This window comes from Gymnogyps californianus, chromosome 9 (genome assembly GCF_018139145.2).
Source record: "Gymnogyps californianus isolate 813 chromosome 9, ASM1813914v2, whole genome shotgun sequence".
NCBI lineage: Eukaryota > Metazoa > Chordata > Aves > Accipitriformes > Cathartidae > Gymnogyps > Gymnogyps californianus.
Window position 1 is genome coordinate 9,333,377 of NC_059479.1, and position 23,398 is coordinate 9,356,774.

At 48.8% G+C, this 23,398-nt stretch overlaps 1 protein-coding gene across 1 annotated transcript in view; it reads left to right on the forward strand.

Annotated features, from left to right (window-relative positions):
* GPC3 (glypican 3) overlaps positions 1 to 23,398 on the forward strand; it is a 157,714-nt gene that overhangs the window by 96,895 nt on the left and 37,421 nt on the right. The window contains exon 6 of the mRNA XM_050901495.1: positions 11,194 to 11,314. Coding sequence (XP_050757452.1) covers positions 11,194 to 11,314 — 121 coding nt within the window. The remainder of the gene's footprint in view (positions 1 to 11,193; positions 11,315 to 23,398) is intronic.

A 23,398-nucleotide genomic window follows, 5' to 3' on the forward strand; every position in this document is an offset into this window, starting at 1 on the left:
TTTTTTATAATTATACATAAATCTCCTCTAATCACGCTACTTTGCAAAGCATCCTTTGCTATCAAGTAGTTTGCATAAGGGAAGAAACAGAAATAAAATCAGGAAGTGGTGAAATGTTGAGTTATTAATTATGACTTCTTGATCAGTAACCTCAGGTGGTAATTAGCCTGTACTTGCAATACTGACCTGAAACACTGAAGGGACCAAAATAGCATCAATCTAGATTTTGAAAAAAAATCGCTCAAGTATCTAAGATCACACGCTTACTAAAATGTACGTACTTTGCCTAAGGAAAAATGTGTCCTCTATTTGTACTTGTTTCTGGAAAGTCTTGAGTTTCCATGCCTAAGTGAGAAGTTCAATTGGAAAAAAAAAAAATTTCAATATTGTCTCACTGATTGTTAATTAAAACTTCTTAAACAGTGCTATAAACACTGCAGCTTTGCAGGGGAGGACCTAAGGTGAGGGCTTTGCTTATGACAGTTCACTGGGGCCACGGTCAGTGGCCCTGGTCCAGGTCCTGCTGACGCCACGGCTGGGTGAAGTGGCAGCAATGGAAAGGTGCTGAGTCCAGATCCTCCCGCAAATACAAGTTCAGAGTTATTTGCACATTAAACATGACTTTAGATGATAGCCTTCTTTAGCTTTCTGCTGAGAATACCAGTGGACCGTCATAGACAGAGATGTCACCTTAGCTCCCCTGCTGCAAATGTGCGGTGTTGGTGGCACAATACGGCAGGTCACGTAGGTGCCACGGCACGCGGAGAGGGCAAGGCAGGGAGAGGATAAAGTGTGCGTGCATGAAGGGAGCACCAAGATTTCAGCCCCTGGCTGCCTGGCTGTTAAGTTGAGGATTAAATCTTCTGTTGTGCTTGAAGAGAGCGTGCCTTTCCGTTCCTCTCCTCCTTGCCCCCTCTGATCTGTTGCACAGATGTCACCACCTCTGCTAGCTTCTATCAAATATTAGTAACAGCTCCCTTGCAGGCAGATATTGGAGTTTTTTGCTGTGAGCAGAGAGGGATGCTGAGAGTTAAATCCCCCATCCACTCGCAGGGACATCAGTGGTGTCCTGGAGGGGGAAACTCTTGCTGGCTGGGCAAGGAAAGCAGTGTGGGTGGTGACACTCACGGAGGAGGAGATCTGAACACCCCCGTGAAGGCAGGGTGTTCAGGAGGGAGGGCAAGTGTGTGCACAAAACGGAAATAGCTGTTGCCCCTTAAATGCATCAACTGCCTTCCCACCTTGTATTTTTAGCATCTGCAGCCGTAACGCTTCCCAGGCTGACCCTCTCCTCTCCATAGGCTGAGAAAGTGTCTCATACCTGCTGGTGTTTCTGCCAATGAAACTACAGGGGGAACTCAGCTAAATAAAGCTGAACTAAGATAATGGTCCAGGGTGCTCCTCTCCCGGGACCCATTTGCGAAATGCTTCAAACGGAAGCAAACATGTAGTTCAAATGGTCTCTAAAACCAATTGCATTGCTTCACGTGGAGGCAAAACTGACTGCTTCACGTGCTTGGACTTCCCAGCGTGGCATCTCTTTCAGAGAGTCTGGGAGGATTCCTGAAAATCAGGTAATGGTGCTCGAGTACCCCAAAGCACCAGTTTCTTTATTTCAGTGTTTTCCCCAAGAGGGAGCCAAGCAGCTGTTCACCGCGTAAGAGCTCTTTCACAAGCTGCTCTGAGAATGTGCATTATGTACTGGAGTGTTTCTGGCGTGGCTACAGCAATTCTCCTGCTGGAGTGATGTGCACTTGTTGGTCATCAAACTCCATCTTGCCACTCTTTGCAAGACACTTGGTGTTTTTTGAATATCTAGTATTAATTTCAGTATGCTGACCTGGTAGTTGTCCCACATGTGTAGCGGCTGCCAGAAAGAAGGGTCTGATTTTCTAGGTTTTGTGCATATAAAATACACTTTTGTTTCCCTCTTGCTTTGTTGGATATTGGCTTTTGCAAATCAGATCTTTGTGACTGAAAGTTCAGCAGGCTGGACAGGAGGAGACACTCGTGCCTTGCACTTAACCTGCTGTGCGTGGTTGCTGTAGCTGGATACGTTTCACCTCAGGGCAGGATTGAGTTGGCTGAGCGTGGGCACCACGTGCAACCTGAGACCCCTTTGAGATTCTGGGACATCCATAGGAAGATCTAAGACCACCCATGTCCCTGTGGAGTGGCAGCTGGGGCTCGAGGGAGACACTTTGCGATTCCTATAGCAATATGAGGTTCCTACCCTAGGGATAGATTAGAAAGCACCTGCTGAAGCTCCTGCAAGCTTTGCAGCATCAGGTGAAGACCGGAGAGAGTGATGGTTGGGTGGATGCCTTGTTTCCATGTGTTTCCATGTCTGGTGCTGCGCAGATGATGGATAAAGCTGCTCAGGCATTGCTGTGTCGGTGAGGTCAGTGTGATCACCCATATGGGCATGTCTGGGCTTCAGTGGTGTTCCTGTAGGGTTTGTGGCTATTTCCCTCTCACATCTTTAATGCAGTACCTGAGCGTTAATTAAGTTAGAGAGGAGCCCTACTGGTTTATCCATTTCCTGACCTCTCTGTTATGACAAAATTTGCTAGTTATTCTAAGCCCTGTTCCTGTAACACATTAAATCAAGCCTGGAATAGCAACTTCGCAGCCCCTTGCCAATGCACTCAAATACTAGATAATACCGACAATGTGTATCCTGCTATTTGACGCAAACAGTCCCTTCTGCACCCTACGCTCCTCCTCTTGTGGTTTTTCTGAATCAGTATTTATTCTGTCCTGTTTATCCCAGTGCTTTGTTATCAGCAGAGAGTGAGCGTGTCCCTCCTCCCCGCAGACCGGACGTGCTCAACGCCTTTGCACTGGGTCTCATTTCCCAGTTTGAGCCTTGAACCATCCTCTGTTTCCTCCTTGCCCTTAAGTCCCTCTGCCCTGATTGAACGTGGTGTGTTCGTCTGGGACTCGGATGCAAGGCAGCTGGCCGGAGTATTTTATTGTGCTTTTCTCCTGACACAACAAACCATTTCACTGCAGTCCTGTGCGGACTCTACTTCGCTTGTCACGGTGATTGAGGTCCAACTCTACTTGAGCTATGTTCTTGTTTCATCCCTGGCTCTGAGATTTCCCACTGATGGAGCAGAGTTATGCATGCAGTGGGTGCACTTGTTGCCTGGTGCAGCCCCTTGCAACCCCCCTGAAGTTAGGAGCTCTGAGGACCTGCTTGACCGAGGGCTTTCTACACTTTGGCTTGTGGTGGGGATGACATGCAATGTGCTCTGCTGATGGGTTAGCATCACTCATCCTGCTTTGTGTATTCTAGCATTTTAAATATGATTCATTCTTCATTTTCTTTCACTGAGTCTTGCTTTGTGGTCCTTTGTCCAGCTCATTTACTTCTCCAGGTTGGACCATCTAATGGCAAGAATTCATCGTCCTTCCTGAGGTTTGATGTGTGAATTAATAGTTTGATCGCCATCCCTTATGTGGGTTTAGGACATGGTGCCTTGAAATAATGTTTTGCAAACAGTGGCAACCATACAAGGAGGGTTGATTTTTCTGGTCATGCAGAGCAGTGCCTGAGTCTTTTGCTGTGCTGTTGCTGTGTGGTTGAAGAACATAAGCCAAAGTGGCAAGAAAAAATAAAAGGCAACACATTACTGCTTTTCACACTTTTCAAAGTGTGCAAAAACATATTGTGCTTTTATGGGATGCCACAAAGGTGCACAGCAAAAGCCACATGGCACACTCCACCACTTGCGAAGAGCTTGTTTGAGGGGTCATGGTGCTTGGGTGTTCATGGTAGCTGGGGACCAGACCTGATGGATCTCCTTCTGTGCATCCCTGTGCACCTCTTTGCAGCTTTCCTGGGCTCAATAATTGACAGGCACTTCCCTGAGATAGCAGAGGGCTGGACATGTAGATGGGGTGGGTATGTAACAGCTTAAACCTGCCTAAGCGAGGGTTGCCATCATGCCCTTCCTTGCCTCTATTTGTCTTCATGCTCCATCCTCCCACCTGCCCTCACACTGGCGGTGTTGGGTTGTGAGAAGATGTTGTCCAGCCTCTCTTATCCTTATCTCCATCCAGTGTAGAGAAAAACCAGAGGGTGATTCTTATCACTGAAGTCCTGACTGAATAATTAGCTCGTTTAAAGACTTCAGCTTAAGTGAAGTGGGTGTTGAGATATCGAACTCATCTCAGTTTCTATGGGAGTTAGGCATCTGAATCTCAAAGGTGATTTGAGCCTTATATATAGTATCAGGGTTTTGCAGCATTTAATACTAAAAGCCTATTAAAGTCTAGATTCTCAGAGTTTAATAATCTGCTTACATGAGTATATTCCTTTCAAGCTGTTCTGAATAGAATGACAGCAACATTTGCCCACTGCAAAACTTGTAAGCACATTAAGTATTACTGTTAGATACTGCCATTTCCAAATTTCTCAAGACAAACTTGTACATTAATCTAAATCACCCGCATAGCTCGTTTTCTCTTTATACCAATTCCAAATTAATATATTTTTAGCACCTTGCCAGATTCTCTTCTTCAAGCTAGGAGTCTCAGATTTCCCTGCTGTTGCCAGCGGACTGTGGTTTGTTTTAATCATACAAATCATAAACAATGAAAGCACAATTGGAAGCAAGAGAGAAAAATGAGATTCTGTAATTGGAACAAAGGAAATTCCATGCCAGCAATAACCCTTTAGTTCATGAAGGGTTTGGTTATTTCTGGCAGTGCTGCAAAATATCTGATACAATGGAGTCCCCAAAGAGGGAGGCTGTATAACTTTCCAAGCACATAAAACACAGCTTTGTAGCAAATGTAAGCTATAATGAAAGGATAGTAGGCAAATTCAGTGGGTTATTGAGTGGCCATAATTGTTTCCAGAGTATTTCAGAAATGAAGATCATGAATCTTCCTCTATTAAGCCTACTGCTTGGTCTCAAGTTTAGCCAATTTTTCCATAATCTATTTGTCTTGAACTTTACTCAACTGAAATAAGAATGGAGGGAGACTTCAGGCTGTCCTTTTATGCTACAAACTCCCATTGTCTTGCTATGAATATTACAGTTTTTGCTGTTCCTTCAAGAACAGCAAAAGACTTTAAGTCTCATCTCCCAGAACCAGGTGATTACCTGACATCACGTTTATAACCAAACTAACATCTGCAGCACGCTTACCGGCTGTAGCGCATTGCGTAGGGTGGTTGGGAAAAGGCAGCACTTCCCTTTGGCAGGGAACCGACACAGCAGGATCTCAGAGGGCTCTCATGGTAGTGAGACTGGGCTGCAAGGTGTTGATATTTGGAAATCCAGTGGAAAATGGCTCCTTTTTATTTAAGTGAGAATGCTTCCCGCTGAGAGCGTTGGATCCTCCTGGTTGCTTTTGAAAAAGCTTGCTCAGAGCTGCTGGTGGTGTAAATTGACTGCGGCATTGCGAGCTGTGCGATGACTGCACGCACTCACTGCAAGCAAGCAACCGAGTGCACGTTGCAAGCCAGGAAGGCACCTGAGCACCGTACACCCCACCTCTCTCCTGCCACTTGCACCCCTATATAACAGGTGCCTGCATATGGTCAAGGGATGGTGGGACCATGCACCCCATATGAAAGAGGACAGCTGGGGTGGACCTGCACTTGTCTGGCCTGCAACCCACACCCAGCCCATGTCTGGGCTGGGGTAATTGGTATGATTGACCAGGTATCTCTGGACAGTCTCTCTTTAGAGAGGAAATTGTCAGGGAAAGAAGTTGTCACCTCTTCTTGGAGGCTTATGGACTCATCCAGGAGTTACTCCCTGTCTGCAGGGTGGGATGAGTGGGTTGGAAGCAGCTCTTCCAGCCTTTTGGCTCCTGCTGTTCTCACCGGTGATGTGACACTAAGGTTGTTCTACTAAACCAAAAGGCAGCAGGGCCAGAGAGAGTAAAATGTTGGCATCACCACTGCACCCACCTTTACTGACCCATGAAAAGCAGCTGGAGATAAGACTTGGGTTCCTGCCACGAGTGCGGTAGAGAAACTTTTCTTTCCTCTCTCCCCTTTTTCATATCTTTTTGCCTCCTATGTGGTGAGGACTTGGTGTCACCAGCCCACATGGCCTCTAGTAAGTCATGTCTTGAAACGCAGAGCAGCTTCAGGGGATTGCGGGTGCTGGAAATGCTGCGCTCTCAAGCTCAGTTATTAAGTCCTGTGCAATGAAACCTCTTCTCTTGTATTGTAGTCCTCTCTTGTAGCAGTCTGTTGTATTTGTCCCCCATCCACTGCCTCAAACAAGTATGTTTCAGTGAACAGAGATGATAGAGGAAGAGCCTGCAAGGGGTATTGTGCTGTTTAAATTGTGGAGCTGCATTTGAATACATACTTTGCAACTGGAAGGCAGGCATAAATTAATTGTTATTTGAATGACAAACTTACTTTCCTTCTCTAAAAGGTGTAATTCTTTATGTTTGACTTACAGGATTACTTTCTCTAAATCACACGTCAGGCATTGCAGTAACTCATCTCTAAGCCTAGCGTGGCCAAGTAGGATGAACACACATTTTACATTCATTGCCATATATTTAAATTGCATTTGTCGTCTTGTCTTCCTTGCTCTGAAACGAAAGCCTGGAAAGAGCCGCATTTGGACTGGAACGACCAAACGTTCACAGGAGACATTTGTGGATGGTGGGGAGGAGAAGAGGGGAAAATCCCTTAATTTGACTGCATACTTTGGCATTTATGGCTAGTGGATGAGAAGGAGCAGGAAGGGTCTGTAGTTGTGCTATCCCCACAGAAGACCTCAGATGATTAGTGTTTTCATCAGGTGGTTGTCTTTAAAGTCATTTTTAGCGAGGGCTGCTTATCAGCACATTTTACAATGTGACATTTGTCTTTGGAAAATACCACGTCGCCAGCAAGAGCCCATACCCAGGGAGCCCAGGCAAGGAGATGCTGCTGACTGACGTCAAGACACATCAAAGAGGAAAGTATTTTGGGCTTTGCTTATGAAGTGGAAGCCAGACCATGCTCGTGTTGCAACACTGATATCCCTTCGGCTCAGGGACCCCCTGGGACTGTGGGGTGGACTTTAACCACTGTGCATATTTGCTGTTCAATGCCAATATCACCATGGCAGAGGTATGTGATGGGTTTCGTGGAGTGGCACGAGTGTCCTGCAGAAGGGGCTGTTTTATTGGCATATGTTGAAAGCAGCTCGAGATGGCTCCGAGATTTCTTCTTTTCTGCGCTGTGGCTGGAGAACATGGGAGGAAGGTGACGCTTTGGCTTTGCTTTGCGATGGGACCTGCGAGCCCACCAGCCCTGCAGCAGCTTGGGGGCACACAGGGAGGCCTGCGTGGGGACTGCTCTGGGACCCCCCCCGTCCTCCAGCTCAGTGGGGGCTGCAAAGGCATCTCTCTGCCATATTAAGGCCTGGCTGCTTGGCCCAGGCTGTAGGGAGGGGTGCCAGCTGCCTTTTCCAGCTTTTCTGGCATTTCAGGAATGCCCATCCCTCACTGAAGCTACATTTCAAAGTCTTTAACCCTTCGGTTGGCTGCATCCCACATGCCTGAATGCGTGCCACCCTGGCCCTGGTGCCCGGGCAGAGAGGGGCACAGCCAACGGGGAGCTGTTGTCCCCCTCGTAGCTGAGCGCAACCAGGAGGTCTTGGCTCAGCAGCACAGAGGCAGTGTGTCCTGAAGCGCCCAAGCCACACAGGAGCACGTCTCTGGCTCTTCGGACGTAGCGTGTCCCCGTGCATCCGCTTCTTTATGATTCATGCTCAAAGATGTGCCGCTTGCAGTGCCCACTGCCTTACTGCTTCAAATGACTTGTGTAATGATGCAAATGGTTCATTTTGGGCCTAGTACGTGCCCTTGTACCTGGCCAGGTGGGAAGCACCAGGCGATGGCACTCTGCTTCTGCAGCATCATTGTTTTAGGGGGAGATCCCTCTGCAAATGCTTTCAGGTTTGCTTCCTTCTCTGGTAGACTTGTCCCCCTGGGGAGGGTGATCTGAGGTCCTCACCACCCCAGCGGACCCTTCTGGAGAACAATTTCAGTCTTTGGACATGTAGTTATGGTGTACTACTGCCGTAGTACTGTGTTCCTCCCTCCTGTACGACGTTGTATAGGCTACAGAAATCCTCTGGAGTAGTCGTCGTGTGGATTTCAGAAGAGGTTTCGCCCACTCAAACCCAAGCTATTGAGTTTCTTTGTATAAAACTGTTTAGGGGAGAGATTGTATTAATTTCAGTATGCACGAAATGGGCTTGGTTCTGCTCTTGATAAAACCTGTGGGAGATTTATCCTGCTAGTTAAATATCTTAAACCACAGGAGACTTTTCAGCAATGTACTTTAAAGTTCCATCAGTGTTTTAAATTAAATGTACAGTGACACCAAAAATGGTAATTTCTTTGGCATCTAAAAAGTCATGTGTCTTGTGGATGTTTATGTTTGGTCGCCAGATGTGTTTGTCAGGTTGGCACGGTGGCATTAAGTGACTGTGTGACAAATAGGCAGCAGGTTTAATGGTTCGCTGCTCCTAATGCCTTATTCCCCTGCAAAAAGTTAAGCCCAAGTATTTGCAGAGCTGGGCAGGTCTGTGCTTGCGGCAGCGGCGTCTTCCCACGAGATGGTGCTCGGAGCATGCGGTCCCACCAGCCGTCTGTGCTGGGAAACCAGACCTTCTCCTGGGCATGGGCTGCTGCAGGCTGGGATCCTGCCTGGCGCCCTCTGGCCCCACTTCTCCCAGTCACTTAGCTTTCAGCCTACGACAAGCCTCCAATTGCATGTGTAGGTGCTTTTCTGAACTGGGAGCTATTGTGTCTCAAGTATAGCTGTGTTTTGTACTTACCAGGATAATGCAACTGTTTAAAAAAAAAAAAAAAAAAGTGTGTTTTGCAAAATGTTGAGTCCTAAGGGGAGACCCCAGCATGGGGAAAGGTGTCTGGGTGGAGAACAGAGCTGTTGGAGTCGGTACGGTACGCCTGAGCAGCACCGTGCTGCAGCTGAAACCCACCACTGCATGGTGGGTTGACTGTGCAGGCAGCTGCCCCAGTGTTGAGGAGCTGGTGGGGCTTAGGAGACCCCAGTTGATGTCTCTGCTTTGCAGTGATGCTTCTCCTGTACCTGGACAAGCTGTTTATGTCTGGAAACAGGAATATACACAGGCGTGTGCTCCTCTGTTAGAGGCACAAACACCTCCTTTCTCCCATCCTTCTTCATCTGTCATCTCTTTCAGTGAAGCATCTCATGGGGTTGTCAGCCCTCAGCTGAGCTGTGTATGGGGAGTGCTGAGCGCTGGGGACCCGGCTGGGGATGCAGAGCACTCCTCTACATATAACTCCTGCTCTGAAAAAGCCTTGGAGTGGAAATCAGCCTCAGTCCTGTATTTTAAATGATGCAAATATTTCAGGTCAAGGGCAGATTCCTGCTGCACCAGTATAAATCTGGGGTTGCCTTTGCATCCCTACATGTCTGAGTTGGTCTCATTCCTAATTTAGAGTTTAAGTGGGGCCAACCCCCTGTGTATCCCCAAAACCCTCAGTGTGCCCTGACAGCTGTTGTGGCTGAATGTCCCCATGCCTCTTGCTTTCCCCCCCAGCAAAGCATCCTCCCTGAGCTCGCCCCACCATCCTTCCCATCTCCCTCCTCTCCTTTAAATCCCTGCTGAAGTCCCACTTCCTCCCCAAAGCCTCTGTGAAACGGGCTGACTGTCATCGCCTGAGCTCGCCCGGCAGCATGGGGATGAAGGATTAGTGGGCAGGGGAGCGGGGAGCTGGCAGACGAGGAGGCAGTCACTGGGGCTGGTGCTGGGAGTTGGGTAAGGACACGATATGTAGGAGATGAATCGCAGAAAGGAATATTCATCAGGTTTACCCACGGCACCAGAAAAACAGACGTACAGTAAAGCAGACTGATGCTTGCCGTTATCTCGGCGATCTCGCTTTCGTAGGCTGTGCCGGTGTTTGGCAGCATGTGCTCTGGCTGTCAGCTCTTGGAGACGAGGACTTGTTTTGTGCTTGTAGAGTACCACGGCCCATCATTGGGGCTCCGATGAATACCAACAACCCACAGCTCGAGAAGGCACCAGTGTGCTCTGTGCCACTGCTGGGGCTGCCAGCAGTCAGTGGTGGCAGCGCTTGCTCTGGTCCTGAAGCCGAATTTGAGGTTGGTGTGGACGCACTTCTCATGTCCTGAGCATCATGAGCTGTTACCCAGGTACTGGGTGTAGAAACGCGTTCCTCCAAAGGCAAGCATGCAGCGATCCCTCTGCCCCTCTTCTCCTCATATTTATCGCTCTGATAAACTTTGCCATTCCATAAATTTTGCAGCGGTGAATTTATATTTCTTTCCTAGTCGTCAATGAAAAAGCTGAGTGCAGGCTTGGCCGCCCTCCTCTGCAGAGCTGCCCTGGCAGCTCAGGGAGGGTCCCTGTGGAGACCTGCATCTGGTGATCTCTTTGCCAGCTCCTAATCCGCTTTACGGGTGCTTTACTGACTTGCATGGTACCCGTGTAAATCAAGATATTGCGTGGTGCGGAGCCCAGCACTGTACCAAAGTCAAGGTATGTTCTGTCTAAACAGTTACTTTGATCCCCAAGGCTAGATCTCATCAAAGACTGAAATCAGGATTGTTTGACAACACCTATTTTCCATTAGCAATGTTGACAGCATTAATTATATTCTGATGCTTTAATTCTTTATTATTGAAATCACACATCAGTGATAGTCATTATTTTGCAAGGGGGTTGATGTTATGCTAATCAGCTTGTAGTTAACTGGGTCATCCCACTCATTTTTTTTGGCTGTGGGCACAACACTACCGCTCTTGTACTGGAGTCTCTGTGGTCTGCCAAGATTTATTTTAAACAAACATGAGCAAGCCAGAATTTCTGAGCCAGCTTTTTTAGGACTCTTGGGTGCAAGTTATGTGAAAATATTTATCCCTGTTGTATACTGTTTAACGTCTTCCTTGGTTACTAATGGACTGGAAAGGACTTCATTGTCCTCAAGTGATACACGTACATCATCTTGCTGCTTTGCAAAGGCAGAGCAGAAATGTTTATGGGAATCTTCTGCCTTTTCTTTGTCATTATTAACTGTCTTGCGCTCTCTGTTTTGGAAGGGGCTGGTGCTTATCTTCGGATTTCTTTTGTTTGTACTGAACTTTGAAGATCTCCTCTGTATTAGCCCGTCACATCGCGGTCTCCTCTGTTCTCACTCCCACAGGTACAGTCCCCAGATCACAAGGAACGGAGCAAAAGCTCAGCCTGGCAACCATGAGGTGAAGATGAAAGGTCCCGAGCCAGTGATCAGCCAGATTATTGACAAGCTGAAACACATCAACCAGGTTTGTTGCAGGCATGCCAGCAGGGATGGCTCCAGAGTGGGCGGTTTCCAAATCAGTTTGGCCTCCCCCACACTTTCGTCGGGCTCAGCCAGACAACCCGGGGCGTCTCCATCTTCAGCAGCTGTGTGCGGAGCCAGTGCCACCTTGGCCCCACACGGTACCGGGCTCACAGGGCACGTGTGGCAGATCCTGATTCACGCACGCTGGCGTGGTGCTCCTGCAGGGCTCAGCCTGCGCCCAGGCGATGCGTGGATGCATCCCTGCAGTAGTGCGCTTCTTCTGGGCATCCGTCCCCTGCACAGTGGAGGACCAGGAAAGATGGAGCACGAGGTGCTGGCAGGGGTTTATGTGGCACGTGCCTGATGTCCCCTCTGGTTGGAGGAGTCCCCTTTGGCATTGCTCGTGGCTGGCAGGGAGGGTCACCTGTTTCTTTGCTGTATCTCCCTGGACATCCACTCCCAGTTACTACTGGGGCAAGTTACTGTTGAATGGGGAAATGGCAGAGCTGGATGAGACCCTTTTCTGCTGGGGAGGGAGCTTCCTTCCCACGATCTCAGACCTGGCATCCTTGCTGGGACAAGCAGTATCTTGTCTCTGCCCATCACGCCAGGCCAGGTTAGGTCTGTGAACAAGCCCCACCGCTGCCAAGGGATTAGGTGGCACCTCTGCATGGCGTTCAGCTTGCAATTGTTAACTTCCCAGAGCTCTTCTGCAGCATTGTCTCGGGCCATCCGGGCTGGGGTCTGGCTCTGGACTCTGCTCTCCTCTCTGTGTCATTGAGTAACTCATAGAAGGGATGTTTTCAGTAGGCTGATAGCTTGGACCTCTACTTTCCAGGGACACAGCATTGGGACCTCGCAGGGCAAATACTTGGGCAGTAATGCTGTCTGTTAATACAGCTGAGCTGCCCAGTCTCTCCTGAGAGAGCTCTTACCGGTGGGGACCTTGTCCAGGGTCGCTCCGGCACGAGGCTTTGGGCAGCAGCAGGTTCCCGAGGTTAAGCCCAGCTTTGCTTCCCGTCCGGGTGGGCTGCGAGGGCTGCTCTGTCTGGAGTTGCTGGCTTAGCAACTTTTCTGCTAACCTCTGCTTTCCTGCTCCCACGACTGCCAGGGACTGTTTTCATAGCAGTTCCCGGTTTAACCCCCGCGCCCTCTGACACAGGCACGCCTCATTAGGTGCTGTCTGGGAGCGGGATGCAGCGAGGGATTCGGGGTCCCTGGGAGCACCCTGCCACGCAGGAGCCGACGCGGGCAGCAGCAGCGCAGCCCGCTCTGCCTTCCCGCATGCCTCCGCGCGCCGGGCTGTGCCATCTGCCAACAGCCCATTATTATTAAAAGGGGGGTGGGTGGGGGGTAGCATAATCGGCTCCCTATTAAATGGGGTAGAGGGCAGGCTTCAACCTGCAGGTGATAATGATATTTTGCCGTTCACAGTGAGAAAGTCGCACCGAACAAAACATGGTTATTAGTGTACTTGAAACTGCTGACATAAAGTGGTTGTGAAATGCTGGCTGCCAGATTGGGTCAAGTTAGGTCTTTGCTGAGCAGTTCAGGCTGCTGAGGAGCAGAGATCTGTGGAACAAGAGACCCTGGGTAAACATCGCTGGGCTGAACTCAGCTGTTTGCAGCAGCAGAGCGTCTTTGTCAGCTGCTGCTTGGAGAAAAATAGTGGTAAGGGGGTGAATATGGTCAGCTCAGTCATGATCTCTTACAGTGCTTCCCCTCCTTGGCTTGCAGTATCGGATTGGAACGTGTTATGGGGGGCAGGTGAGTTGTTTTGGTTTAAATGGTGTAAATGTAAGAGTCTGAAAAATATCGAACCCTCTTGTAAAGTTGTATTTGAGAAAGAGGGGGAATTGAGAATAAAATCAGGAGAAAATGGGAAGTGATTTGTGAAAATTAGTTATGATCCTAGCTATTCGTGCAGAGGTTCTGTAGTCTATGGTAAGTGGCTTATACACCAGGAAGGTAACTGCGGAGGTTACTTAAATTTGGGATTTGGGGTGTCAGAGCTCACCATCACACTTATTTTCTTGGCCTGCCAAAGTTTTGTGCTCTCCTTCACATCTGGAATGCATCTTGAACGCCGAAGAGTAGGAAATGTGGAAGGAGCAGCAGCTCTGGATGAATTACAGTTGCGTTTTTCAGGTGGAGGGATGAAAATCTCCTTATCTACCATGCTCAAGCCAGCAGTGGCTTTTAAGGGTTTTCAAACATCCAGAATCTTTTGGAGAAAAGAGCATCTTTTTGAGTGTTTGTAGTGCTCAGAGCTGTAAACTGGATTCCCCATGTGAGTACCAGTAAATTGGGAATCTAGTACCGTATGATGACTTCCTCCCAGTGTGTTGTGTTAGAGATTCAGCTTGGATTTTGTGGATGCGGGTAGACTCAGGAACCATGCTAGTTGGTGCAATTTTTGTAGAGTTCGACAGCTTTTACTTTTACTTGTAGATTTTTGCTAATGTCTGTAATTTGCTGATGACTTGGCTTTGATTTATTCCAGGCAGCTCACGCTGCTGAAAAATGTGTGTTCTTTCAGCAGTACACCACATTTTTGAGCTTGCTTGAGTTTGGTGAATGTGTTGTGTGCGGAAATCGTGCTTGCTCGTTAGTGCATGTCTTCTCAAACTGAATCTGGGTACGTGCGCACATATATATGAGAAATTCTCATCGAACTTCTGCAGTTTGAAATGAGAATGGTGTTTGTGCATTAGAATGAAATCCATGGGGACTGAAAGGAGTATAGAAAACCTAACCCAGAGAGAAGGGGAAGTAAAAGTTTGCCAGATTGTATTAGTTTGGTTCAAGCAGCTTTTATCAAGCTAAAATAAATAAATGAATAAAGCATGGCTGCCTGACTAGTGTGCTGTCTCAAGTCAGTCCTTTCTGGATGAGTCCCCCTTGGTGGTGCCTACTCATCACATCAAGACTCCAGACCATTTTTGTTTCACCCGAATGTGTGGTTGTGGGTGGTGCTATTTTTCGTGTGTTGGTGGGCAAGATGGTTTATTATTGCCATATTGGAAGTAGGGATTTTTTTTTTTTCCCAGTTCTGTTAGATGTCTACCAAGTTTTGATTTGAGTTATTTTTGCTGTGTGCCCAGAGGCATGAACAGCCCATCCATAAATATTAGCATTGTTATCTCAGCTGGGAGGCCAAGGGTCACCTTCAGGAAAATGAGTTGGAATTGGTTCCTAACTTTTATTTCCCAGAGTGGATGGGGTCTGTTTCTAGCTAGAAGGGTTTTCATTCATCCCACACATGAAACTATATTGAAACTGAAAGGTTATTCAGTGTCAGCACAAGGTCTTACTCAGTTTTTTTGTGACTTGGTAGCATCCCTAGGCAAAAAGCAGTGTGCAAGGTGAGCTATTTCCTCTGGTCACTCAATTTTTCTCCCACCACGGGGATGTTTGGATGGCTGACAGATGGGGACAAGCTTCAAGTTTTAACAGATATGCATGGAGGTGGGAGCTGTGGTGTTCCATGTCCCACGTCCTGGGTGCTCTGTCACGTTGGTGACCTCCTGTTGATCCTCCTCCTCCAGGAAAGGCTCTGGAGAGCAGACCTGAGCGGTGCTGGTGTGAGGATGCAGCAGAGATGGAGACTGCGGGTGTCGAATCGGCCGATGTGACGCTCTTGGTCCTCCCTCCTGTCCCTCTCTGTCCCGAGCTGACTTGTGTGCTCTCTGCAGTGCTTGTAGGGCTCTGACACCGTTGCAGCGGATGCTTTACCCCATCCTTACTGCACTTACCTGTTTAAGCTTGTGCCCAGTTCCGATCCCTTTTTATGCTTAGATAAATCCTGGTGTTTATCATAGGACCATTTCTAGGAGGAAGAGCGCAATTTTGGAAGAAAAGGGGGGAAAAACCCCACCAAAAACGAATAATAAAATCCATAAAAGGAAACTTAACTGGGGGAGATGTGTCTTTACGAGATTGAAGGGCCTGGAAACATATTGTACATTTCCAGACACTCGAGTTAAGGGCTCATTTAGAATATTTCAGATATACTGGAGTTTGACAGTTCTTTGGTTTCCACATCAAACAATCTGTAATTTATTGCCCTATATAGGGACTGTGTTTTTATCATATTGCATATTCTCTAGCCAGAAATCTAACTACCATATAAGCTCTTGAAAAAATAAACCCTTTGGGGATTGGAATCCAGGCAATATGCTTTCACAGACCCTGAGAAACCCGCTTTGATTTATTTCCTTGGAAATACGGGGAACACACAATTTCTTGGAGTATTACAGCTGTTCCCCCAAGCAGGATCTCGCCGCCTTTCTTCACGTGCTTGGTGTAAAGACCCAGGTCCTGCGGCGAGCCCTGTGTGAAAGAGCCTCGCGTCACTCTTCGTGGGGTTTACAGGAGGATGAGAACAAAATTTAGAAGTTTTACGAGGCAGTAAAACACGGAGCTCTAGCTGGAAGGAAAAAAAAAAAAAAAGGAGGCCCAGAGGTGCGAGTGACTGAAGACAAAATAGACTTGAAGTTTGCAAAAAAGCATGTCCTGGCGTTTAACTAGCCGTGTTTGAAGCTGGTTTGATCAACCAATATGTCCTATATTTGTTTGTAGGTTTAATGGGCTGTTTCTCTGCGGCCTGGCTGCTGGGAGAGGGCATGGCGGAGGTCACCCAGAAGTTAATTTGGAAAGAGGCCAAAAGGCCACAACTTGATTGAATCAAATGTAAACAAAATAGGCCTGGGAACAGCGCGATGCCCTTGTGCCCGAGTCTCTCTCAACCCCTTTGCTCAAAATACAGTATGGTGGAGCATCGGGGACCGGCGAAGGGCGTTTAACCCCACCGCAGGGGGACGATGCTCGGGGCAGCAAAGGGTCGGATCCGGACCCTGCTCGGGGCACGCAGGGAACCTGCGAATGGGCTGCCCGAACGGTGCGGCGAGTGCTCTCTGGGCACGGGGCAGCTCGGGGCGGCCGCGGGTGGTCCCGGGGCAGACGTGGGGTCCCGGCGAGCCGCCTCGCTGGACCCTGTCCCCGGCGGCTCAAAGCAGGGAAAACAATACTAAGTTTATTATGGGAGACCGTGGGGAGCTGGGGAATTTTCAGGAATATATTTCCCCTTCAGAAAAATCCGTGACTTTGACAGCTTTGGTGGAATCACATCTCTCTGTGGCCTGCTAGGCTTTGTGAGGTTTATTATTTATTATTCCCACTGTATTTTAATTCCCTGGCCAGATGAAGCAGCATAATAATTAGAAAAATGCACAAACTGCCAGATTGTTAAATAATGTGATGCACAACACTTACCACTTGAAAATACAATATTTAAATTGCACTGAAACGAGTTGCTTTTGGCTAATTTTCCACTTTTAAATTTAATAAGTTAACGCTACAATGTCTGAAGTGCTGTATATGTGTAATATAATTTATCAAGTCCTCAAAAGAAATGTTAATAAACACAATAATTACTTGGACACGCCTTTTGTTCAACATTATTAAACAGTTTGTAACAATTAAAATATTAAAACCACATGTTGCTGAAAGTAACCAGACATTGCAATTATTTCTTACTAAGGCTATTAAATAAAATGACAGAAGATTTTTATTTCAATGATAAATGCATTTTGGAATGGATCAGCTAATTCTTCTTTTACTACATAAAATAATCTATAGCTCCACCAAGTCTAGGCCTGGTATTTAAAGACTAACTCCGTCCTCCTTTTGAGCCGTGCCTCGACTCTCGTTAACATGCTGGGTAAATGCTTTCCGACTCCGTATGCAAGCGGCAATTACAGGATTTTGCCAGGCCAGTTAAATCAGGGGAAGTGTGACCCTCTGTAACGAGAACATAATTAAATTTGAACGTATCTGACTGTTGGGTTGCTTTTTAAACCCAAACCCCTCCTTCCTCTCTTCAGTAAGAGCTGGCGTTCGCCCATGCCAGCTATCACCCGTCGGGACCCTGTCTGCAAATATCCCAGCTTTATCGGATTTGTTGTGGGAACACTGTATCTGCAGGTTACCCAAAATGGGTTTTCTTTAACAGCCAGAGATTAATTGGACCCGGTGTGTTTGCATGGGTGTTTTTAAACAGAGGTGTAATCTAGGCTGTGTTTGCTGAAGTTTGCCGCCTGTTTTACCTATGGTCTTGCATGACACAGAGGAGTGTAAGGGGTGCGCTGTTAAGCCCCGTGCTTTTACTGCTTGTGCAGTTACATTCACTGTGGAATGTGAGGTATTTCCCATTTTCAGTAAGGAAAGGGCAGTAACTAGGCACGTTTCTGGTACTGCTCAGTGACAGCGAAACTTGGAGTTGTGCTGAGGGCCTGAGCATCTCCTGTGTGCTGCGTAAACCCGGCTACCCCTGTCTGTTACTGACCGGTTGTTTTTATTGAAGGTAGTGCCGAAATGCCCGTCAATATGCAAAGTCCTCATATCAGCCAGTTTTTGGAGAGAATAATTCATTGCAGGATTTTCCTCGGAGCACCCAAGTCCTTTGGTCCATCCCCATGTGTCCCTTTGTTTTGGTAACTAATAGGTCTGCAGAGCTGTCATTTTTGGAGACAAGATTCACTGTTTCCTTGCCCTTCCTACTTTCATTTGTCCTTCCCCTGGCAATGAACACATGGGAGAGGACTGGGAAAGGTGCATTCCTGTGTGAAGCCATGTATGTCCTTTATCGGTATGAAAAAGGAACGCCTCACCTGTGCTTGTTTTTTACTAATCCTACTTGCCTTTCCAGGGGTTGCTTTATTCATCCATGGTGTTTCACCGCTTATCTAGTATTAGAATAGATGTTTAGCTCAGTTGAGACTATAGGAGCAGCAAAGCTTTCCCAGGCGGTGAATCCAGCTCCTTGCTTTTCTCAGCAAGACCGGGAAGCTGCTGGGGCTGAGCTTGGATGGGTGGCAGTTTTGGCTGGTTTCCACACCAGTTTATTGTCTGGCGTTCATAACCTTTGGGTAACGTAAATAGCATTTTATCACTCTCCTTCCCTGAAATTCCCTGGTTGCTGCGGTCTTATGCATGAGAAGGGATTCAACTTTGCCCCTGTGTCTTCAGCCCCGGTGGGGAGGCAGGTGCCTCAGGTGTGTCCTGCAGGGACCGGCCTCCAAACAATGCTGTGGAAATCAGCTGGAAAAAAAATACCTTTAAAGAGGATTCATTTGCTTTTGTGTCCAAAACATGCAGCTGATACACAGCGGTGCTTTAAAACAAACACCAGATATCCTGTACCAGCGCTGGAGTTTATCCTGTTGTGGAGGAAACAAACCTGGAGGAATCCTTGTGCAGCAAAACATGGTGTAAGTGGAGCCGTTGATACCAAATTAACAGTTAATTACAGTTATTCTGGGCCTCGTTAATTGTATCAAGTGTCGCCTTGTGCTGTGACTCAGGCTGGTAATTTAATCAGTAGATGTCTGAGGTAGGTGTCCTCCGCGATGGTCCCAGTAACAAAGCACGCCACTCTCTCTGGCGTTAGTGGGATGATTGGTAGGTTTCTCATTTATGTGTTTTTCTCCAAAATTTGACTTAACATCAAGGTTTTTAAAGCGTGGTCCAAACTGAGAGGGGACTGGGATTCAGGGAGCTAATCTTCATCGTCCAGAGCAGGCCTGGAAGGTAACCTGTGGTCGTCTTGGCTGCAGAACAAATCTGATTGCTTTTGTTCCTGAGAAAAAGCCTCATTAGCAATAATGTTACTTTTGCTTCCAGCCTGACTTCGTGTAGCTGGTTAGTGATGATGTTCTCAGGGGAAGGGAGGAAGAAGCAGTGCTGTCAGGCCCGCTGTGGGCAGGGAGGGCCAGCTCTGGCAGGAGGTCCGCTCTGCACCCCTGGGCTTTGCTTTGGGAGCGTTGTGCCCAGCTGTGGCACGGTGTGCAGGCGGTGTTGCCGTGAGACGGGACGCCTGTGAGATTCCCACTCCATCCCTAGCTGCTCCATGTGCCGGGAAGGTCGGAGCTGGGGATTTCCCCAGTATAATTCTGCGACTTCACCAAACCACTCTGTCTGTAGTGGGAACAAGGCACACTTATAGCATTTTTTTTTCTCCCAGAGGCGTTAATGTGTATCTGGTCTGCGACACCAGCCAGGGATGGGTAGCAGAGGAGTCCTTCCAGATCCTGCCTGCTCAGCCTGCTATGGGTTTCTGTGTATCTTGTATTGAAGGAACTGAAAGCACTCACTGGTTTGTCATCCCTTTGATGGAAAGGGCAGTGTAAGGTGTCTTACGACTGTGTGCAGAAAGACATTAGCCGGCTGAAGCAGTTCTTCTTCTGGTCTCAACAGCTTTGTTCTTGCAACAAATGTTACCAGAGCTTTCCTGGTCTGAAGTAGAAGTGGCATCAGACCTACACCCCACCCAGCAACCCTGCTCTGGGAAGGAGTGGTCCCTTTTTTTAAAGCACTGGCTTGGCTTGGTAAGAAGCCAAGGCTGCTCCTAGGACCTCTCCTGATGCTCTATCCCACCTCCATGGAGGCAGCAGCCAGCACAGACCGCTGCAGCTTTCATCCAAGCTGTGCTGCTGTCAGAAAGTGCAAGAGGTTTTGTACATTTTGGGTAATGAATAATTTGTAATCTTGCTCCTTTTGTTATACCTGCTGACGAAGCCGATGTCTGTAATTAGGCAGGTCTCTGTGCTGGCAAACCCTGTCCCCAGTCAGTGAGACTGCTTTGACCGGTCTGCGTTGGGGCAGGTGTAAATAACCCTCCTGGCTCAGGAGAACTCTCTCAGTTAATGCTGTTGCTCGTTAAACTTCTTAGCTTGGTTTTGACACGTAACTAACTGCAAAGGCTGGGTTGTATTTTAGTGCTCTTGCTGTTGGAGCACGTGCTGTGAGAGATGACCCTTGCAGCACATAAAACTTTGAGAGCAAACAGGGAAGTTTAGGTTGCAGCAGTTTTTATTGCCTATGGCCTCGCTTGACTGTATTGTGAGGGAGCAATATTTAAAAGAAGAAAATGTGCTTGGCTGGCCTTTCTGAGGACACATGTAAGAAGATGCTGTCTTGTGAAGCACGGTCAGCAGGGGAGGTGGGAGGCAGCTGGCAGAGGATGGGTGTTCGAGCCATCAAGAAATATGATGGGCAGGAAGTTACTTTTTATTTTTGGCAGGACCCCTCGAATGCCTCCTCCCTACGAGTGGGAAAGGAGTTTACTGACCTTTTTGTGCAGTACATAAGCTCCTAAACGCTGAGGGTGAGACTCGTGTAGGTGCATTTCAGGGCTTCCTCTGCGAGTGTTGGGTCTCACTGGGGGAGGGTATAAAGTCACCAGCTTTGAACCTAATTTAAACGCTGGGTTGCTTCAGCTGCTCAGTTGGTGGCTGTGCATCTGTGTGGGAGAATCACCCCGGGCAGGGCTCCTCCCGCCTCTTGCCTGCAGCTCTGGAGGCCTGAGCCTTGCAGGGTCTGTTTCTGTTGGATACATTCAGTATCTGTGACGAGTTGCACCCCAGTGCCCCTGTTGGAGCCTGGATGTTTCCTTATCCTGTTTGTAGACCCATCCTAGGAGGCAGGTGCCAATATGGACACTGGAAAAAGCTGTGTCCGTGAAGTTAAATTTTCTCCTCTTTGGGTTTTAGCAAGCAGCAGCCACGCTCTGACTGCAGAGGAGAGCTGTGACCTTGCCCAGGAGCCAGCCCAGCCATCAGCCGTTAATTAAGAACCACGGAGGCTGGAGAGACCCTGTTCCCAGGATTACTTCTGGTCTGGTTTGTCTCAGTTGAATGCCTGTTTAATGTGAAGTGCATAAATACTTGTGGCAGCAGGGCCTGGGGCTCGGGGCTCCCCGCTCCAGCTGGGCGCCTTCCCCAGCAGCACCAGCCCTGTCCTGCCCACGGACCCCCTGCTCTGCTCTCCACGCAGGACAGGGTGGTGGCTGTCAAGTGGCAAAGGCAGCCATGGGATGCTGGAGGCCACCGACCCCCCCCCAGCTCCCAAGGAGCACGTCCAGGGTTCAGCTAGGCACAACCTGCCCCGGCGCGGCGGCCAGCGGGTCCCCAGGGAGGGCAGACCGGCTGCTCGCTCCTCCCTAGCTAACAGGTTTGGGGGGTGTTTGCCATGGAGTCCTCCTCCTCCTGCCTGATTTAAGTCTCTGCTGAAATCAATGGCTCGGTAATTAGCCCTGCACTGGGGTTGTCTTGTCTGATAGGAGGTAACTGGCTTATGAGGCAGTTGTTCAGTCCCCTGTGATAGCTTTGTGGAGCTGGGGACATTCAGCAGAACTGCTTGCAGTTGCTTTTTGGGCTTCCAGTGCTTTGGGGTGAAGCAAATGCAAAAGTAAAGCTAGAAAGAGCAGCCCCTGGGAGGGCAGGGTGTGGCCAGGGTGACAGGGGCTGGTGTTCTGGCAGAAACCTCTATACAAGACAATATTATGCACAAAAATACGTGATTTGAGAAGTCCCTCTCTGCTGGGAGCTTTTAGGGAAAAAGGGAAGCGGCTGGGACAGAGATTTGCCTCTCATTTGTGTGGCAGAAGAAGGGGGGGAAAAAATCCTTCCGGCGCAGCTCTCGGCTTGTTTCCTACCTGGTGCCAAGGACAAGATGTTTGTCTCACAGGCAGCCCCGGCAGACGTCGCTGACAGCCGGAGAGCAGCCACGTGTTCTGGAGCCTGAGCCAAGAGGAAATCTCCCAGCTGCTCCGACGCGGGCTGGGCTGAGCTGGGCGGCGAGGAGGCTGCAGGGACCCGCTCGCTGCTGCAGGGACCCGCTCGCTGCCGCATGCCCTGCCCTGGGCACGCTGGTCCCCCTCTACAGAAACATGGGGCTTTTTTAGCAGATGGCTCAAGGTGGTATGATACCTACATGTCCTCCTAGATGCTCTTGTATCTAGTGCACCTTCCTTCCAGGCCATCCCTGCTCAGGTGCCTGAAGGACATGATGGCGATGAGGTGGTTGATTGCTTCACCTCTACCCATGTTGTCTTCTTGTTCCTCGTGCTCCTACTTTGCTTGTTGTCTCATGTTTTATCTTCTGGTGATGTGTGCTTTGGGCCTTCCTGAGTGGTGTTTGGATGGCAGAGCAGGGTTCTGCTCCAACATAACTAAACAAAATATGGAAAATATGGATAATAGAAGTGATGGGTCCTGGCCCATGTAGGCTCCCACACCCCTCCTTCACTCAGTTGCCAATCCCCTGAGGGGTGGCAGCTTGACAGGTGGAGAAATTGGTCCAGGTTCTCCTGTCTAGTGACGCAGAGCGGGTGGAAAGGAGAGGGGAAGGCAGCTGGGGCTGCTGGTAGGAGACTGAGAAGCTTTGTGGGGAGAAGGAGCGGGGGTATGATGCCAGTGAAGAAGCAGTGTGGGAAGGGGTCAAGGCAGACAGCCCTTGAGGTAGCAAGGAAGGGAGCGTCTTTGCAGTGACTTTTCCACGCTCGACAGGCGCAGGTGGTTATGTGCCTGGTGGGGACAGCTCTCTTGGTGACTTTCTTTCCTTGTGTAATTCTTCCAGGCAGTCTGAAAGCCCAAGTGGTCTTGAAATACCAGCTCTTTCCCTGATGCAGGTTTAAAAGTGCACCTACAGGATTTAACGTGGCATTCTGCTCCCCTTTATCAAGGTACAGGTTTCCTGGGACCAGAGGTCCTCAGGAGATGCTCTAGCATGAGTAGCACCAGATGTGGAGCAGTTATGGGCCCTGTGGCAGAGACTGGGACTGAGGAAATGATGCAGGTCAGCCCAGGCAAAGCGAAGAAGAGCTGGAAGGGGGTGTTTGCAGTAAATAGCTGCATTCCTATATCACTTCTAGAGAAGTGGTAGCTTGTAGGAGTCCGTCCGATCCTGGCAGGAAAAGGTCCAGCCAGGCTCTGGCAAGGTGCTGAAGGCATCATCTACTGACTGGTCCAACTGCATGTTCAATGATTGGTTTAATGATTGGGTTTTTGGAGTGTGAGGGATGTCTGTGTTTGATGGAAGTGGATGGCGGTGTGTAGGAAGGACTAGTGATAGTTTGGTCTCAGAAATGCAAAGGAGGAGAAGGAGATGTAGCGGCTCACAAAGAGAAGAGCCGCATTTCTCCAGCGTCAGCATCGATGCGGGGCTCAGGGGACGAGCCAGAAGCAGACGGGGACTGCTCAGGTCCCTAGCAGGCTGGGCTGGACCCCGCAGCCCTGCTCGGCAC